Source organism: Fukomys damarensis, unplaced genomic scaffold, assembly GCF_012274545.1.
Source record: "Fukomys damarensis isolate Sample0158 unplaced genomic scaffold, DMR_v1.0_HiC HiC_scaffold_16, whole genome shotgun sequence".
NCBI classification, from domain to species: Eukaryota; Metazoa; Chordata; class Mammalia; order Rodentia; family Bathyergidae; genus Fukomys; species Fukomys damarensis.
Genome location: NW_022900928.1, coordinates 130457799 through 130475262, shown reverse-complemented (window position 1 = coordinate 130475262; position 17464 = coordinate 130457799). Strand labels below are relative to the sequence as shown.

The window sequence follows — 17464 nt, the reverse complement described above, 5'->3', positions numbered from 1 at the left end:
TCGGCGCCCTAGGCAGTGCGCGCAGCCGCAGACGGCGCAGCGTGAAAGCCCCTGTCCCCACCGGAGTCTGGACCCGGCTCCCGACCCCTCTTCGTCCTTCCTTGTCGGTTTTCTTCTTCAGGCGCAGTTTGTACTGGTTTCTACATTCGCTTTGTTTTTTCAGTCTTTCCCATCAGAATGTGACCTCCGAGAAGCCGGGACCGTCGTGGGTGCCCCCTTTGCGGACTGGATGCACCGGGCGGGTGCGGGGCAGGCTGCGCAGTGGGGCCACGAGGGGACCTGTGCGAACAGAGAGGGAACATGTCAGCAGGCCTTACCGTGGAGAGAAACCCGCGTTCTAGGCAGAGAGCAGATTTGTACAAAGGTCCAGAAGCAAGAAGGAACAGGCCTGCCAGAAGAAAAGAAAGAGGCCGCTTAACGGGGAAATGGCCTTGAGACAGCAGCTTGGGGCGGGCGGGTCACACGAGGCTTAGAGAACCAGATAAGGTTTCCTGCTGAGGCCTGAGGGGTTTAAACCTAGGCAGGACTGAGTCACCAAGGTGAGAGCTGTGATCCAGGCTTTGAAGTCTTTTGGGGGCCGGTGGCCAGCCTGCATTATGGGAGGGTTAGAGACAGAGGGGGACGAGGGCCTCAGAGGGGACAGGGATGAGCCCCTTGTCCCGCAGTGGCTGTGCCCTTCACGGGGCAGAAGAGGAAGTGCAGTTGGAGAAGAGATGGCTCGAGTTCAGGGTGCCATCTGGGAAATGCACAGAGGGAGTAGGTGCTGCCCAGGAGGTGTTGGGCTGTGAGAGGGAAACCCGCAGGGAGCTGTCCAGGGGTCTGTCCCCCTGCCAAAGGGCTGCTGTCGGGGCCGCTGGTCGCTGGCCTGCCTGCCTGCCACACAAGCTCTGCACCGGGACAAGCACAGCACCCCTTCCCCCCAGGCACCAGGATAAGGCCAGGGGTTGGCCTCACAGCCAGGAATGGCCTAAGGAACCCCCCCCCCGCCCGTGTACCAGGCCCATGTGCACCACCCTGGGCTGCGGGACACTAGCCACGTGGCTAAAAAGTTTAAATTCCACTTAGAAATCAATTTTCAGCTCAGTCACACTAGCCACACCTCAGGAGGCACATGTGGCTTGACGGCTACCACCACTCTGGACAGCACAAATACAGAACCTCCCACCCCTGGATGTTCTGAGACGCAGAAGGACAGTGATTGATCCGGGGTACTGTGCACTCAATACACCAGACACCCAACCAGCCCCTGAGCCAGCAGGATGCTCTCACTCTGGAGATGAAGCCTGACTCCACAGCTCACTAGAGAGGCATGATTCAAACCTGGACAAAGGGATTGCCCAGTCCGACGCTCTGAGGGTTAGCTCTTCTGAGAGGCTGAGGCAGCAAGAGTGCCAAGAGTTCAAGGCCAGCATGAACTACGTAGCAAGACCCTGCATCAAAACAAATCGAAAAAAAAAAGCCACAGGCAGAGTGTGAATACAAGTGACACTGGGAAATAGAACCTGTGACTGCGTTGAAGGATGCCTGCTTTTTTTTTCTGGGCCATAGTTTATATAATGCATCAATATTCATTCTGTGTGGCAAATGTCACCAATAATGTAAGATGTTAATAATTGGAGAAATTAGGTTTGGGTGCCTCTCTGTGCTATCTTTTCTGTAAATTGAAAGTACCAGGGATCAAACTTGGGTCCTTGCACTTGCAAAGCAGGTGGCAGAGCCACTGAGCTAAATCTCAGGCCTAGAAATAGTGTATTTAAAAGAAAGTACTGTATTAGACTTGATAAGAATTGTATTATGTTCTCCCAGACACCATAGCAAATGCCCAGCATTTGGGAGGCTGAGGCAGGAGAATTGCGCCAAGTTCATGACCAGCCTGGGCTACCCAGTGAAACCTTGGCTAAAAAAAAAAAAAAAAAAAAAAAAAAAAAAAAAAAAAAAAAAATGAAAAGAAAGAAAAAAATTTATATTACATCCTGAAGGCAGAGAAGCCTAAATGTGGCATGAATTTTGTTTGACGTGTAATGAAGGCCTTTTGTCCCTTTCTTAAAGAACGGTGGTGCGGCACAGTACTGTTCCCTTGGTGACCTGGGCGGGCTGAGCCCCACCTCCCCGAGCAGAGCCATCCCCTCAGGTGGCTCTTGGCTGAATGAGTCAGGCTGTGAATCATGTCTCAAGCTGCTGCACCCTGAGTTCACCCCACCTCCAGGGCACAGGAAGGTGGCAGTAATAACACTCTTCGCATCCAACCTCATCCTTCTCAGGGCAGGCGAGTGGGAGGTGCGATGTGCTAGCCGTCCATCTGTCCCTCATCGTCGGGATACATCCAGTCCCCTGCACACAGCGCTGATTCTGTTCTGCCCTGGACGGGTGATGCTTGGTCCTGGCTGCTGGGCACCATGCCAGCCGCCTCACCTTTCCAAACAGCCCCAACCCCCAAGGATCAGTAGGGTAAACTGTCCAGGCCCTGTGAAATCAAATGGAGGGAAGCAATATAAAATGTTAAGGGAGTAGGAAAGCAAACACCCTGTTGAGCAGTTAACTGCACACGTGATAAAACTGCAGAGAGCTCCAGACACATGGGAGTGTGTGCCTGGGAAGATCCACACCCAACCCGACGGGTGGATCACAGCAGTGTTGATGCCCTGGCTGTGACACTGTACAGGAAAAGGTCCCTCTGAGTGCTCTGTCCTTGCGACTGCACATGAAGAAGCAATGACAACAATCCAAATTTCAGATGGAAAAATAATTCAGCCGGGTACGGTGGCACATACCCTGTAATCTGAGCTACTGGAGAGTTTGAGGCAGGAGGATCACAAATTTTAGGTCAGCCTGCACAACTCGGAGAGACCCTATCTGAAAAATAAAATTGAGAGCAGGGTGTGGTGGCACACACCTGTAACCCTAACACATGGCTGCACAATTCCTTTTTTTGGCGGGGGGATACCACGGCTCGAATTTGGGTCTTTGCACTTGTGAGGCAGGCAGCAGAAACACTGAGCTAAATCCCTGGCATGTAACCCTAACACTTAGGAAGCTCAGGCAGGAGGATCACCTGGGTGGCCCAGGCTAGCCCGAGGTCCTGACTGCGCCATATAGTGAGTTTAAGGCCATACTGAACCGCATAGTAAGAGCCTGCCTCAAAAAACTGAAAAACAAAATACAGTTGAAAGGCTTGGGGTTGTAGCTCAGTGGTAGAGCACCCTGGGCTCAGTACCAAAACAAGCCTTGGGGCTGTCACAAGTGCTTTGTCCTTTGTCACAAGTGCTAATCTGCCCTCTCAGACCCCAAACACTCTCCTGCTGCCATTCAGCTCCACCCACGGGGCAAAAGATGAGTACTGATTTAGGGATGCCAGAGTTTGAGGTGTTGGACCCCCTACTTCTCCAGCCCCCTGGCTGCTCCTTGCAATACTCTGTCCCAAGGTCTCAGGCACTGCCTTGTTAACTTTTGTTAACTTTTTGTACTGCAGTTGCATACCCCTCCCCCCTGCCTGCAGACTTCCTGTCCCCTGGGGGTCGGCACACCAGAGGAGAAGACGCCACAGAAGTGCAGGCTGTTCCACAACTCCGCTGCTGCCAGGCTGGGGCAGCTGGCTGCTGGCTTCCGGCCCCTCCCCCAGGCAAGCCAGCTGCAGGCCATAAACAAGCCAGCACCTGGAGGCTACATCAGGACATTTTGGCACAGAAATAACTTGGAGGGCAAGGGCTGCTGGAACCTTGGATCTCCAGGGATCGATCTTCCAGCCTTTCCCGGCCTTTCCCTGTGTCCCTCCACCCACAAGGTTCCAAAGGTCGGGCCTATTAACATTGCTGCTGACTTAGGATGTCCTGGGGTCAGGCAATGCAGGAACCCGCAGCCTGGTCCTCTCCCCTCAGGCCGGAGTCCCAGCCCTGGCTGACTCTGGTCCTGGCCCTGGCCTGAGAGCTCTGCAGGGGCAGCATCAGCAGGACCATGCCCAGCCTTTCCAGTCCCCAGCCCAGCACCCTGAAGGCCTCTTTGCTCTAAGAGGGTCCCCTGGGCTGGAATGACTTTGTGCCTGACCCTATTGAGACCCATAGTCTATCTGCACTGTTACAGTCATGGTTTTTGCTTTTTAGACAAGGTTTCACTGTGCTTAGGCTAGTTTTTTTTTTTTTAATTATCATTGGTACATATTTTCTGGATGTGAAGTTTACATTCATTTTATTTTATTTATTTATGTGTTTGTTTATTTTTGGTACTGGGGATCAAACTAGGGACCTTGCGCTTGTGAGGCAGGCGATGGCACCACTGAGCTAAATCCCTGGCCCATACATTCTTTTTTTGTTTGTTTGTTTTTGGTTTTTGTTTTTTGAGACAATGTCTCACTATGTAGTTGATACTGACCTGGAACTCACTATGTAGCCCAGGCTGGTCTCAAACTCACAGTGATCCTCCTGCCTCAGCCTCCCAAGTGCTGGGATTACAGGCATGTGCCACCATGCCCGGCCCATACATTCATTTTAGAGAGTAGGTACATATCCATAAGACATCTTGATTCTTTTTAAATTGGTCTTGAACTCATTGTGTACCCCACACTGGCCTCAATCTCACAGCAATCCTCCTGCCTCAGCATCCCAAACGTTGGGATTGAACCACCATGCCTGGCTATGTTTCTAGAAATGAACCCTTGTGCCTGAAATACCAGCACTCCTGAGTCAGCACACAGGCCTGCTCCTGTTCTGTGTGGGAACCATGCAATGTTCTCAAGTAGACTCTTCCGGTCTCCAGCCCAGGTCCAGCCCCACAAACTAGCCTGGAGCCCCCTGGATGACCCCAGTATTGGTGTTTCATGTGTGTGGGACCCACGCCATGTCCAGCCCTCTGCCACTGCTCTTGGCCCCAGAACCCTGACCCCAAGTACACACCCCACACGAAACCCTCTTTCCTTCACGCTGGTCCCCAGTGAGTGGGCCAACAGTGCAAAACCCCAGACCCTTTTACCTGGCCCCTGAGAGGCCAGGCCAGAGCCGCACATGCCCTCTGTGTGCAGAGAGTCTGTGGCCTCTGCAGCAGACCCAGGCTGGGGGCCACCATGGGTCAGAAGGAGACCCCTGAGTGCCCTCTTGGGCGTCCTCTGCCTTCCTCCCCAGCGCACAGCACCCCCCACCCCTTCCTCACCTCTTCCCTATGAGACTTTCCAGCTGGGAAGCCCACTGGGCTCACGGATCGGGAAGCTCCTCTTCCCAGCCCCAGGTCTGGGCTCTCACGGTGGCCGCAGCACCATTTACCTGGCTGAGGCTGAGCCAGTCAGATTCTCCTTTCCAGGAACAACCGGAAAGCCTGGGTAGTGGGGCCCTGAGCTGCAGGCCTATGCCCTGGGCCTTTGCTCGTTCCTGCCCAGGCTCAGCTCAGGTTTCTGTACTCCACGCAGATCTTTTGTTTTCTCCCCATCCCAGATTGAATCCAGGGTCTTTATACTGAGCTACAACTCTAGCCCCCCACCAGCAATATTTTTTGAGACAAGGTCTTACTAATTTGCCAGATCTGGGTTCAAATTTAAGATTCTCCTGCCCCAGCCTCAAAGTGCTGACATTACAGGTGTGCACCACTCCGCCTGCCTGCCCTCAGTTCAGTTCAACCTTCCTGGACCTCTAAGTATACATTAGCCAATCAACTCTGGGGTTTTTGTTTGTTTTGTTTTGTGTTTTGTTTTGTTTTGTTTTTTGGTAGCCAGTACTGAACTGGGGTCCTTGCACTTGCAAGGCAGGCGGCAGAACAACTGAGCTAAATCCCTGGTCCTCAACTCTGGTTTTGCTGCTTGCATTAATAGAAATTTACAACCTAGATTTCAAGCAAGGACTTGGATCACAAAGTTGAATCAGCAATAAAGGGCTCTTTAACACTTTCTTAAGGTATACAGTATACTCACAGTTCAGAGTTACCAGCCTCAGCCATTCTCAGATTTTTCTTCAGAACCTAAATAATAATTGTTCCCTATTTCCCAGAAACCACAAGTATCCTGCACAATTTGGGGAGGTTTGAAAGTAGCCAATCAGAGAGCATTGCTCAGTTCTCCTTGCTGCTGATTGGCTGCTGCTCTGTAACACATCTCTGTCAAATGTGCCAGCCTTCCCCATTATAACAGGCTGCTGTACCTGTGTGTAGCTGTCTCCAAAGTACTCGGTTTTGTTCTTCTTAAACCCCTAAGATTCTTAAGATGCTGCCGAAACACCCTGCATCCTCTAAGGCTTTATTAACACAGTATTTTATTAAGTTACATGACTTCAGGAGACATCACATGATTAGGGTTTAAACTATAAAAATAGGTACTTATAGGCATTTTTCTGACTACATCTGAAATTTGTGGTTTTTCACAATTTGTGGGTGCTCTAGGAACATAACTCCTGTGAATTTCAGGGATCTACTGTACTTTCATTTTATTACTTTTGTTTGAGACAGGGTCTCTCTCTGTAGCTCAGGCTGGTCTTGAATTTACTATGTAGCCCAGGATAGCCTCGAACTCATGGCACTCCTCCTGCCTCAGCCTCCCCAGTGCTGGGATTATAGGTGTGCGACACCACGCCCAGCTAATAAAGGCTTCTTGCTTATACACACTTTCTGCTTGGTGTATCTCAGGAGCACCTTAGGGACCCTAGAGCTAGGACCAGTTGGGCAGTTAGAACCCACCCCATACCCATGTGTTTCTAGAGAAGCAGCTGAGATGGACCAGAGCCCGTGGAAAGACCTCGGACACCCTCTGATAAGCACCTTGACTTCCACAGTCTCTGTGGGCCAACACTAAGCGCTCCGTGGAAGACTGGCCTTTCTTCCCGCACTGCCCCTCACCCCAAGCTCTGGACCCTAGAGATAGCACCTTCTGTGTCGGGGACATCAGCTCAGCATCTCTGGCCGATCAGCCAGACTCATGACCAGATACAGGGACAGCAGGGAGTGGTGGTACACACCTGTGATCCCAGCACTTAGGAGGCTGAGGCGGGAGGATCACTGCAAGTTGGCGGCAGCCTGGGCTACATAGGGAGTTCAAGGCAGCCTGACCTTCATAGGGAGAACCTGTCTCAAAAAAAAAAAAAAAAAATAAAAAAAAAAAAAAAAATTAAAAAAAAAAAAGACACTACAGATGCAGGGACACACTTTATTTCTGAGAGGAAGACTCAGTTTCCATAGCTAACAAGATTCTGGGACTCGCTTGTGACCTGCCGAACTGCACAGGCCTGGGGGGGCTTGGAGGCAACTTGTCACTCATCATGGGCAGGCTCCTCTTCATCTTTCTTCCCTTCTTCACCCACATCTTTCAGATTTTGGCGTGCAAATTCCTCAAAAACCAAATTTTCATCCTGTAAACTGAAAAAAAAAAAAGACAGGCAACATTTTGGTCAGTATACACTCTTTAGTTTTGGTTTTGATTTTAGTTGAGACAGGATCTCACTATGCAAAGCAGGCTGGCCTTGAACTCACTATGTAGCCCAGGCTGGCCTCAAACTGAGGGCAATCCTTCCGCCTCAGCCTCCCAAGTGCTGGAATTATAGGCATGTGAAACCCAATTATAGTCTCCTTGAAGCCAAGAATATCTTGAGTAAAACAAACCCTTGATTTTTTTTTTTTTTTCACCAGGGACTGAACTCACAACTTTGCACTTGTGAGGAAGGCAGCAGCACCACTGAGCTAAATCCCTGGCAACCCTGGATCTTTTCACAGCAAAGGAACCAATCAGGATTTTCCCAGAACGGAACAGTGGACCACAGGATTTTCCTTTAAAAGCTTTTTACTAAACAGAAGAGCAAAGGCAATCAATCATTCACAGAGTGGGAGACACAGCCAGACACACAGACTGCGTGTGTGCAGGCACCAAAATCCTTGGAGCTCAGGACACTGGGTGGGGGGGAGTAGGGTCACAGGACACAGGGAACTCAGGAGGCACCAAGTGGCTTACCTGTCCTTTTCTGGAAGCAGGAACAATGGAGCAAGGGAGAAAGCAGGGAGAGAGACAGGTGAGTCAGTGTCAGATCTGGGCAGCGCCTGAATTCTCTCCCCAGCAGACCCGTCTGACAGGGCGGAAGCTCACTGAGTGTGGGGACTGGGCCCAGGACCACACTTCGCCTCCAGCAATGAGACTGCCACTGACACTATCCCCTCAGCCATCCTCCTCTCCTCAAAGTATTTCTCCCTCAGCGTCCTGCACCCCTGTGGAGGTCGCAGTCACCACGATGCCTGATGACGGAGCTCCTGACGGTCACTCCCTTGGGCTCTCGGAGGGTGGGGGACAGTTGAGAGCTCCTGTACCCCAGCACCCCAGGCGGGTGTGCACTAAAGCTCGAGGACCAAGCCGACCCCCCGCTTTTCCGTTTCTTTGGGGGCAGGTTATGCTTTCGCGTGTTCTGTATCCCCAGCTGAATTATTCTCAATTGCAGCGTGACATTGTTTTGCAGCTGCCTGCCCAGATGGTGAAGTTCTGCTGTGCTAAAGAGCTCCCCAGGGTCTGAGGGGCAGTGTGTTCCTCCTGTTCCCCTGCTTTTATGTCCGTGGCCCCTGTAAGTCACCACGGGAAGGGGTGCTGTAAGGGCACAGGGCACCCAAACAGAAGCTGACCTATGGCAACGTCCGCTGGCAAGAAAGGCCCTGCAGCCCCAGCTGGATCCCACCCTGAGGCAGTGTGGACAGCAGAGAGGCACACAGCACCCCTAGATTCCAGAGAGATGCTCTTCAGGGGAAAAGCTCTGCTAGCATTTTCATAGCACTTCATAGGGACAGATCCCTCCGAGCAGGCAGGGAAGATGGGAGACAGGAGATCACGTCATTCATGCATCTCAGGAAACCAGAGTTCTGCCATCCCAGAGGGGTTTGCCCTAACTCTTGCTCCCCGAAATCTACAGGATACCATGAGACGCCCACCGTCAGGACCCTGATGACTGCAGGGTTAAAATGTCAGAGGTATGGGCTGGAGATTTAGCTCAGTGGTGTTGCCGCCTGCCTCACAAGCACAAGGTCCTGAATTCCATCACTGGTACCAATAAATAAATAAATAAATAAATAAATAAATAAATAAATAAATAAATAAATAATAAAATAAAATGTCAGAGGTGGACAAGAAAAACTCCACCTCTCCCAAATTAAGTCATGAAGTCTGTCTCAAGTCCCACATGAACAGTGACATCCCCACAGGTGACAGTCTTCTTCACATCCTTGAAAGCAACCAGAAAGCACCCTAATCTCATGGAGTTAAAAATTGTATTTTGGTGTATTTGAAGATGGCTTGAATCTGGGTTTTCCTGCATTGCAGACCTAATTAGATGTCTACAAATAGTATTTTGATGCTTGGAACATAAATGAATCAAAAATGCATGACTACACTTTATTTCCCCCCCAGGAGAAGCTTTTAGCAAAGTGAATTGAGGATTTGAATCCAAAATAGTTGAAAAGGTACCTTGAGACGCAACCTAAAATGGACACGGGGGCTTGTTCCAATATTTAAATGACATTTCATTGTCAATACAAAAAGCCACTTATAAAGTATGAGAAAAATAAAGCCTGAAAGTTGTTACCACTTTTACTTAAAATATTCTTTATTACGTAACCACGGAGATGTCACAGTCAGATGGGTTCATCTTCCTTTCTTTTTTTTTTTTTTTTTCACTTTCCTTTTTTGGTACCGGGACTAGAACCCAGGGCCTCGCACTTGCCGGACAGGGACAGGTGCTGCACCCGAGACATCCCCAGCCCCCATTTTCCCTTCTTGTCAAACAGGCTGCCTTACTATACCACGGGGAATTTTTCCTCAGTATTTCTGAGATTACATCTATTTAATTTCTGCTGCACCGTTTATCTTTTTTGTGAGGTAAGGGGGATCCAAACGAGGGCGGCTCCACCGTTGAGCTGCACTTCCAGCTCTTTTTATTTTGTGTATTTATTTTTATTTATTTATTTATTTATTTTTGGAGACAGAGTCTTGCTTTGTAGTGCAGGCTGGCCTTGAACTCAAACTTGCCATGATTCTCCTGCCTCAGTCTCCCAACTTCTGGGATTACAGGTGTGCACCACCACACCTGGTGCTCTAAATTTTTCATCTTGAGACAGGTTCTTACTAAATTTCCCAAGCTGGCCTGGAATTTAAGATCCTCTTGCCTCAGCCTCCTTCGTGCTGGGGTCAGGGCACCACACTGTCATGCCCAGCTGCAAGCCCTTCTCCTTTCTCTTGACGGTGTTTTTAGTATGCTTGCAGAGCCTCGTAACTAGTGCTTCGCTTAACATCCAGCCGACAGCCAATTTATAATTCAGACAAGCTGAGGTCTTAGAAGTCTGGCCTGACCCTCTGTTCTAGAATTTCCTGTAGACTTTTTTTGTGTGTGTGTGTGGAACTGGGGATCAAACTCAGAACCTTGCAACTGCCAGGCAGGCGTGGTGCCACTGAGTTCCATCCCCAGCCCCCTATTTTCCATATTCTCACCACAACTGCCACTTTCAAAAGTATTTCCCACCTTCTAAATGCCTGTTAATGCTTCCAAATGAAATATGAGGGCTTTTTCCCCCCCAAATGAAATACAACAGCCTCAGGCTCTCAAATTTATTTGTCACCTAAATCATCTTTAAATCTGAATCCAAATTGTTGGCAGCAGAACTTCTGCTTAAAAATTGCTCCCGATAACTCTCCTGAGGTTGTCGCTGTCCAAGATCAATTGTGCTGCCTCCCACCACCCTGAGCAGACGGTGGACGAGCTCAGGAGCTCGGGCTGAATGGTCACCCTGCGCGTGACACTGACTGGGCGATTGCCACACTCAGAGGTGCCGTCAAGAAAAACCAGGAATAAAAATGCCATCACTCTGCTGGGGTGACCGGCCAGGGGCAGCATGAACCATGGCACAACTGACCTGGGTCCTCCGGCTGGGGGTGCATGAGGCGGAAGGGGACCTCAGTGGCCACTTCGCTGGAAGAAAAGGACGCAGACTGGTGAGTACACACACACACACACACACACACACACACACACACACACACAGCACAAGCACAAAGCAGAAAGCCCTGCAAAAGATCCCCAGGCTCAGCCCCAGACACAGTCTGAAAGACAATTCAGTGGGATTCAAAACAAAAACCAAACAGAAATCAGGAAGTGGTCCAGCAGGAATTTGAAATCCATTCCCTGGAATGCGGTTGAGGAACTTCCCTCCGCCATCCTCTTAGGTTTTAGGTTTCCCGTAGCGCTCTTTACGAGTTGTGGCAACGCGATAACGCAGGGAAGAAAAGAGGTAAAATCCCAGAGGAAGGATAGGTTTAAAAAATATTCGCAGATGACTGTGGTGATGCAAACTTGTAATACTAGCACTCAGAGGGCTGAGGCAGGAGGATCACTGCAAGTTCAAGGCCAGCCTGGGCTATATGGTAAGTGCAAAGCCAGCCTAGACTGTTGAGAGAGAGAGAGAGAGAGAGAAGAGAGAGGGCTGGTGTGTAGAGAATGGGCTGGTCTTCCCTTGCCAAACAGCAGAGCCCACAAAATTAAATTGCTAAAGGGCTTTGGAGTGACTTGGAATTTATGCAAAAGGAAGAAAGGGTGGGAGGGAGGAGAGCAGAAGGGAAATCTGGAGAAAGGATGAATGGTGAGGGAAAAGGGGAGAAAAAGAAAAGCCCCTCCTTGGATGCCAGAACCCCCTACTTGTACCCCACGCTGAGCTCTGGACCTGTTCACAAAGTCCTAGGTAACCAGGGGTTTATGAGAACAGGTGTATTCTGGGGTCCCAGTGAGGAATGCAGGTAAGCACTGGGGCAAAGGAGCACATCAGGTCAAAGCTTGTCTCAAACATTTTGTTTGTGCTCGGATTTTGAGACAGGATCTTGCTATGTAGCCCAGGCTGGCCTTGAACTCATGGAAATCCTCCTGCCTCAGCCTCTGAGTGCTGGGATTACAGATGTGCATTGTGTCAAATATTTCTGAACTTGTTGCTTCTTTGTGCATTATTTAAAAGACAGATGTCACCGTTCATAATTGCTAAAAGGTGGAAACAACCCAAGTGTCCCCCAACAGATGAATAGATTAACAAAATGTGTTCTGTCCTCATAGTGGAATATTGCTCTGCTATGACAAGGAATGAGGTACTGTAATAGTACAAGATACAACGTGGATGAACCTTGAAAACCTTATGTTACATGAAAAAGCCCATCACAAAAGAATCCATGTATCATAGATTTCCATTTATAGGCAATGTCCACAAGAGGCAAATCCATGAGAGAGAAAGAGTAGTGGTAGCGAGGGCTTTAGGCAGGAAATGACATGATCACGTCATGGGAGTTGGCCGGGCACCCTGGGAACAGGGCAGAGGAGGTAGAGAGGCTTACCTGGAGGTGAGCTCTCCCAGAAAGCTAGGAAACAAAACAACAGCTGTGAGGAGGTCCCCAGCCACAGCCCGGCTTCCCCCACAGCCCAGGGTGGGCACCGCCCTATTCTCAGTTCCCTGGGGCTAACCCACAGCTTCCGGCACCTGCAGCCCTTCCCACCCAGTCTGTCCTCCTCTGCACTGTGGCTCCATCGCTTCTCCAGAGAATGCCTTTCCCTCCAGCACAGGCGGCAGAATCAGAATTTCTTAGCCTCAGAGGCCACGGGGAGGTGTGTGATATAGTTCTCCCTGTCCCTTGCTGTCTGCAGGGGGGGTCCCCAAAATCCACAGGTGCCATCCGTGGAGTTTCTCGTGTAGCCAGTGTTGTATTTGCGTATGGTGGTCACGCACCCACGCAAATGCTCTAAATCAGCTCTGAGTGACTTACAATACCCAGTACAAGCAAACACTATGAAAATCTCTGTGAGGTACACATTTTTTCCCAGTATTTTTGATCTGTAGCCGGCTGAACTTGCGGATGTGGAACCCAAAAGATATTTCTTGCCTGCTCAATGAATCTCCACCATTATTTTTTGACCCTCACGGGGAAAAAAAAGAAAGCATTACCCACTTTGAAAAACACAGCAAATGCTGCTAACAAAAGCTGGGGTGGGAAGGAAAGGCCCCTTTTGTGGACAGATGCCTCCTACGTCACACATAATTGAGAATTTACTGTGAGTTCCCTAGGCAGCCATTTTTCTTTCTTCAGTACAATGTATCAGGCGGCTGACTTTTATCAGCTTCCCCACGTGTGCCATGCACCCACATTTTGCCAAGTGCTGCCGACAGGGCCCGCCTCTCGGCTGACCGCCCCGCAGAGGCAGAGAAGCTGACAAACAGAATGCCTGGGAGAGGGTCAGCGCAGACCGCAGAGGCCAGCTGGAGCACAGACACTTACCCGGACACCGTGAGCTTCACCTTGATCTGGTAAGACACCAGGATGCCCAGGATGGTGCGGTCTATGCCCTCCTTGATGCTGCCCAGTGGAAAGGAAGAGAAGTGTGAACGACCGAGGGAAGCAGCGCCCACACAGAGACCGCTTCCTCTCGGGCGCTGGTGACCTCCACAGACCCGGCACCCTCCCCCTGGTGTGTGAAGTGGAGGGGGGTCCTGCCATGCACTGGGGATTCCTTCATCTTCCCCTGCAGCAGGCCACACAGGGCACGGCTCCTCCTGCTTCGCTTGTCACATGACTGGGCATCCGCCAGCTCTCACCCTGCCATCGTCCTGGACAGGGGAGATGCTGGTGAGGGGACTTTGCTTGGCCACTAACTGACGCGGAGACCCTGGACAGGCTCCTCATGGCGGCCCGACTTACAGATAACTTCCTTATCCATAAAAACGAGGGAGATACGGCCTCCTCACTACAGTGTGGAGGGAGCGGTGTACATGTTGGCGACTACTCCACAAACCCTCGGACACATCTGCAACGTGGTGCCAGGCTGGTATCATGCCTGTCACACCCTTATGTGGAGCTGCGTATCGGTCCCCCCGTTTGTCTCTCCCAGGAGCGTCACGACTGGACTTTAAAGCCTAACACAATGACTGGACTTGGAGAGACACCCTCAGACAACCTACTGACCGCCACCTGCTTTCTGCACGGATTCTTTGCGCCCCCAGCTGGCTTTGCGGGTGTGAGCGGCTGAGCCCTGGAGACAGCGCACCAGGCCAAGAGGGACCCCAGTGCTCATGTGGGGAGAGGGCAGCCTCCGGCCTGGAGCCCAATCTTGGCTCCTGCCCAAAGCTCAGAACTCCCCATGGCAGCAGCCCGGGAGCTGAAGCCCAAAGGTGCCGGTGTGGGTGTCGGGAGTGGTATCGACTTTGGTGCTTCCCTGTACAGCACGTCCTAGCTCTGGAGTCTAAATCCAGGGTCCTGTGCACACCTGCAGCCATTCTTCTCTGTGCCCCGCTTCTCCTGGGCCCCAGGACCTGCTCATCATCGTGTGGACTGCAAGTCGCAGGGCTGGGACTCACATAGTGCTGGAGGCGAGGTTGGTGTCCTCATGCTTGATCTTCCCGTCCAGGGCAATGCCTCTTCTTTCTCGGTTGTTCGCCAACAAGGGCGCCAGCGTCAGTGTCTTGGTCAAAGTGCTGTTCGGTGGCACCTTTTCCCTACAGGAAGAACAGGGAGGAGAGTTCCAGGCCAGGTCACCCTCACGGGTGCTTTCCCGGACCAAAGTTCTGCTGTCAGTGACCCCTCAGCTGCAGGCTGGCAGCGACCCTGGGACGGTTCCCCTACCTCTCATCCCACCCAGGCTGCTCTGAATCGTGGAATTTCTAGAATGTTCTGTGGGGCTAAGGAGGACCAACTGGCTCAGAGACCCGGCCAGCCTGCTCCTGAGGCATCACGGCCCCACAGCAGCAGCAGAGCTTTTAGGTTAGTGCCAGCCACAGTTCAGGTGGGAAAGTGCTGGTCACTAAAACTGTCCCTATGAAGAGGGTCAGCACGTGACCAGTGGGTGAGCAGGGAGAGGTGGGGACCTTGCTTGTGAGCCGCACCCTGGGTCTAGGTTCAAAGCGGCACAATCTTTCTCTATAGGGTCTCCTCGGTCATCATTTGGTTGTGGACCCCCCCAAATATGATAGGGATCCCATGCCACGGGGTGAGTGTGGGATGGAGCCAGGCACACAGCGAGGCAGGATCTCGAAGCAGCTGGCTCCCGTGCTCGGCCACCTGATGCCCATGCCCACGCCGTGGCCACACGTTCTCAGGTCGCAGAGCCTGTGAGCTGGCAGCACACGCGCACCCCCAAACCAGCCAGAGGAAGCAGGGTGTGGCCCAGGATCACTTCCTCAGCACATGCTCAGACCACTGAAACCTTCCCACGGGACAGACTTGCCTGTTCCTTCTCCCCGGGGAATTTAAAGCAGCTGCAGCTTATCCTGCCTCTGGTGGATACAGGAAGGGCTTACAGAACTGGCCACATCCTCCCACCTGGGCCTTGTGTTATCTCTCTAATGAGCTTGATTCGGGCAGCAGCAATGACAGAAGCAGACACTGCAATGGAAAGGTGACTGTGGTAGGAAGGCGCCTCAGGGCTGGGCTTGGCTGCTGGCCTTTCCTGCAGCAGAGCTTGCCAAAGGACAGTGCCAAGGCCCTGGGGCCACTTCCCAGGCCTGTGGGATTTGGACTTGGACAGGAGGCAGCAGCTCAGGACTCAGCTGGAGGAGGCCTGCCTGCCGAAGCCCCAGAAGACACCATATCAGGGACAGTGGCTTGTGCTCTTTAGCCTCCTGCCCTGGTCCACTTCCGGGCTCCTCAGAGTACTTTCCGGTCTGCTGAAAATCACTCCTGTTATTAAGCATTGGCCAAAGGGCCAGCCAAGGCCAAGACCCCCCAGGACCCAGGAACGACAGGGGTGTGCCCAACACCTGGGCAGACCCCCAGCCTGGCATAAAAGTCAGCCAACGAATCGTGGTTGTTTCCTGCTTCCCTCTGCTGCAGACCTATATTTAAACTTAAGGCTGAATTTGTTTTGAGTAATAGTTTATCCTCAAGTCGCCTTTTAGCTTGTTTTATTTACTTATTTATGGTACCAGGGATCAAACTCAGAACCTTGCACTTACGAGGCAGTGCAGCACCACTGAGCTACATCCCTGGCCCAAGTTGCCTTTTAAATATGAAGTGATATCATCTTAGTGAAGCTACTGTCTTTCTCCAGACCCCTTCCCTCCACGCCAACCTTCCGCCGACCATGGTGATGTTTTTACACACACACAGTGCTCAGCACCTGTAGCTGGCTATGTGGGAAAGCCGCTCCCATGAGCCCCCCTCCTCCTCCGGCTAATGAACCTCTGACGTCCCAGCACAGAGCTCTGCTGCCCGCATGAAGCAACCACTGCAGGAACCTCATTTGGTTTTGCTTCTGTGAAAGGGACAAAAGGCACAACAACAGGCTAAGAATGGAGATGGCTCCCTAGTCCCTGGTACATGACTTTCAAAGTGAAGGGATGATCAGAAGCAGGAGCCCCAGCCTGGCCATCTGCTGGGGGGCAGAAAGAGGACCCTGCTCTCACAACTCATGCCGCTGCTCCCACAGGGCCTTTCCACCCTGACGTCGGACCTCTCCTTGTTTGCCAGCGCGGGTGGCTCTAGAACTCCTGTGAGCTTGAGCGAGGCCAACACAGCTAGAATGCTGACTTTTGCTGCAGCCCATGTGTGAGAAAAGGGGAAGGAAGCGAAAAGCTGGGGTCTGGTGGGGCACTCTAGTTCCCTCTTGGCATGAACAAGAGGAAGCTGACTGTAAAGCCTGCCAGCCCTGGAAAGGGAAAAGTGCCCGCTACTTACTGCGCCTCCTCCATGGCGACCGGCTTGATGTAATAATCACTTGAGTAGAGAACCACGTTGGCCACCTGCTCCACTGCAGAGGGAGGAAGAGCCGGCAATCAGCCCGGGACCTCGCTGGCAGGGTGGTCCCTCCCAGCCTTCCGGGAACACAGCGGGGGCCATTCTTGCTGACGACCACTTTAGTCTACTTCCGGCTTTCTCAGTCCCCGGCTTAAAGCCCGCAATTCCAAGTTCTGTCTCTGGGCCCTTTCTGCTCACCCCTAACCTGACAACTACTCCCACCCATGAACCAGACCCTAAGATCACGTCTCCTGAGAGCTAGAGATCTTCAAAGGCAGTGAGTGTCCTCCAGGCTCCCAGCACTGACACACCTGCCCCTTCCAGCAGCCCCCATCTATGGGATAAGCACCACCCGGCCACCCTCCGAGCTTTCTAGAAACCGACTGAAAGCAGGCAGGACCAACTGGTGTAACGCGGTGGATGGCAGGGCGGCCCTGAACCTGGCTCCCTAGGCTCAAATCCCTGCTTAGCTATTAACTGTGGGTGAATTATTTAGTTCCTCTAAACCGCAGTTTCCATACCCTTAAAATGGTGGTGATTATTGCACCTAATCCCCAGAGAAGTGAGGATTCAAAAGATTAGTCTCCTTTAAAATCAAATTCATTGTCCTGGTAGTGGTGGCACATGCCTGTAATCCACAATCCCAGCACTCAGGAGGCTGAGGCAGGAGAACCGCTGTGAGTTCGAGACCAGCCTGGGCTACATAGTGAGTTCCAGGTCAGTCTCAACTACATAGTGAGACCCTGTCTCAAAAAAAAAAAAAAAAAAAAAAAA

At 51.6% G+C, this 17464-nt stretch overlaps 1 protein-coding gene across 5 annotated transcripts in view; it reads right to left on the bottom strand.

Annotated features, from left to right (window-relative positions):
• Nucleotides 1-7107: 7107 nt before the first annotated feature.
• Nucleotides 7108-17464, bottom strand: part of Sag (S-antigen visual arrestin) — a 28646-nt gene continuing 18289 nt past the window's right edge. The window contains exons 10-16 of one of the 5 annotated variants that reach the window (XM_010608738.1): nucleotides 16631-16703; nucleotides 14317-14454; nucleotides 13241-13318; nucleotides 12305-12328; nucleotides 10846-10901; nucleotides 7913-7922; nucleotides 7108-7323 (exon numbers count right to left, since the gene is read on the bottom strand). In XM_010608738.1, the coding sequence (XP_010607040.1) occupies nucleotides 7218-7323; nucleotides 7913-7922; nucleotides 10846-10901; nucleotides 12305-12328; nucleotides 13241-13318; nucleotides 14317-14454; nucleotides 16631-16703 (485 nt within the window). In that variant the 3' untranslated portion in view covers nucleotides 7108-7217. The remainder of the gene's footprint in view (nucleotides 7324-7912; nucleotides 7923-10845; nucleotides 10902-12304; nucleotides 12329-13240; nucleotides 13319-14316; nucleotides 14455-16630; nucleotides 16704-17464) is intronic. The other 4 variants (XM_033764699.1, XM_033764698.1, XM_033764700.1 and 1 more) reach the window with 4 other exon arrangements.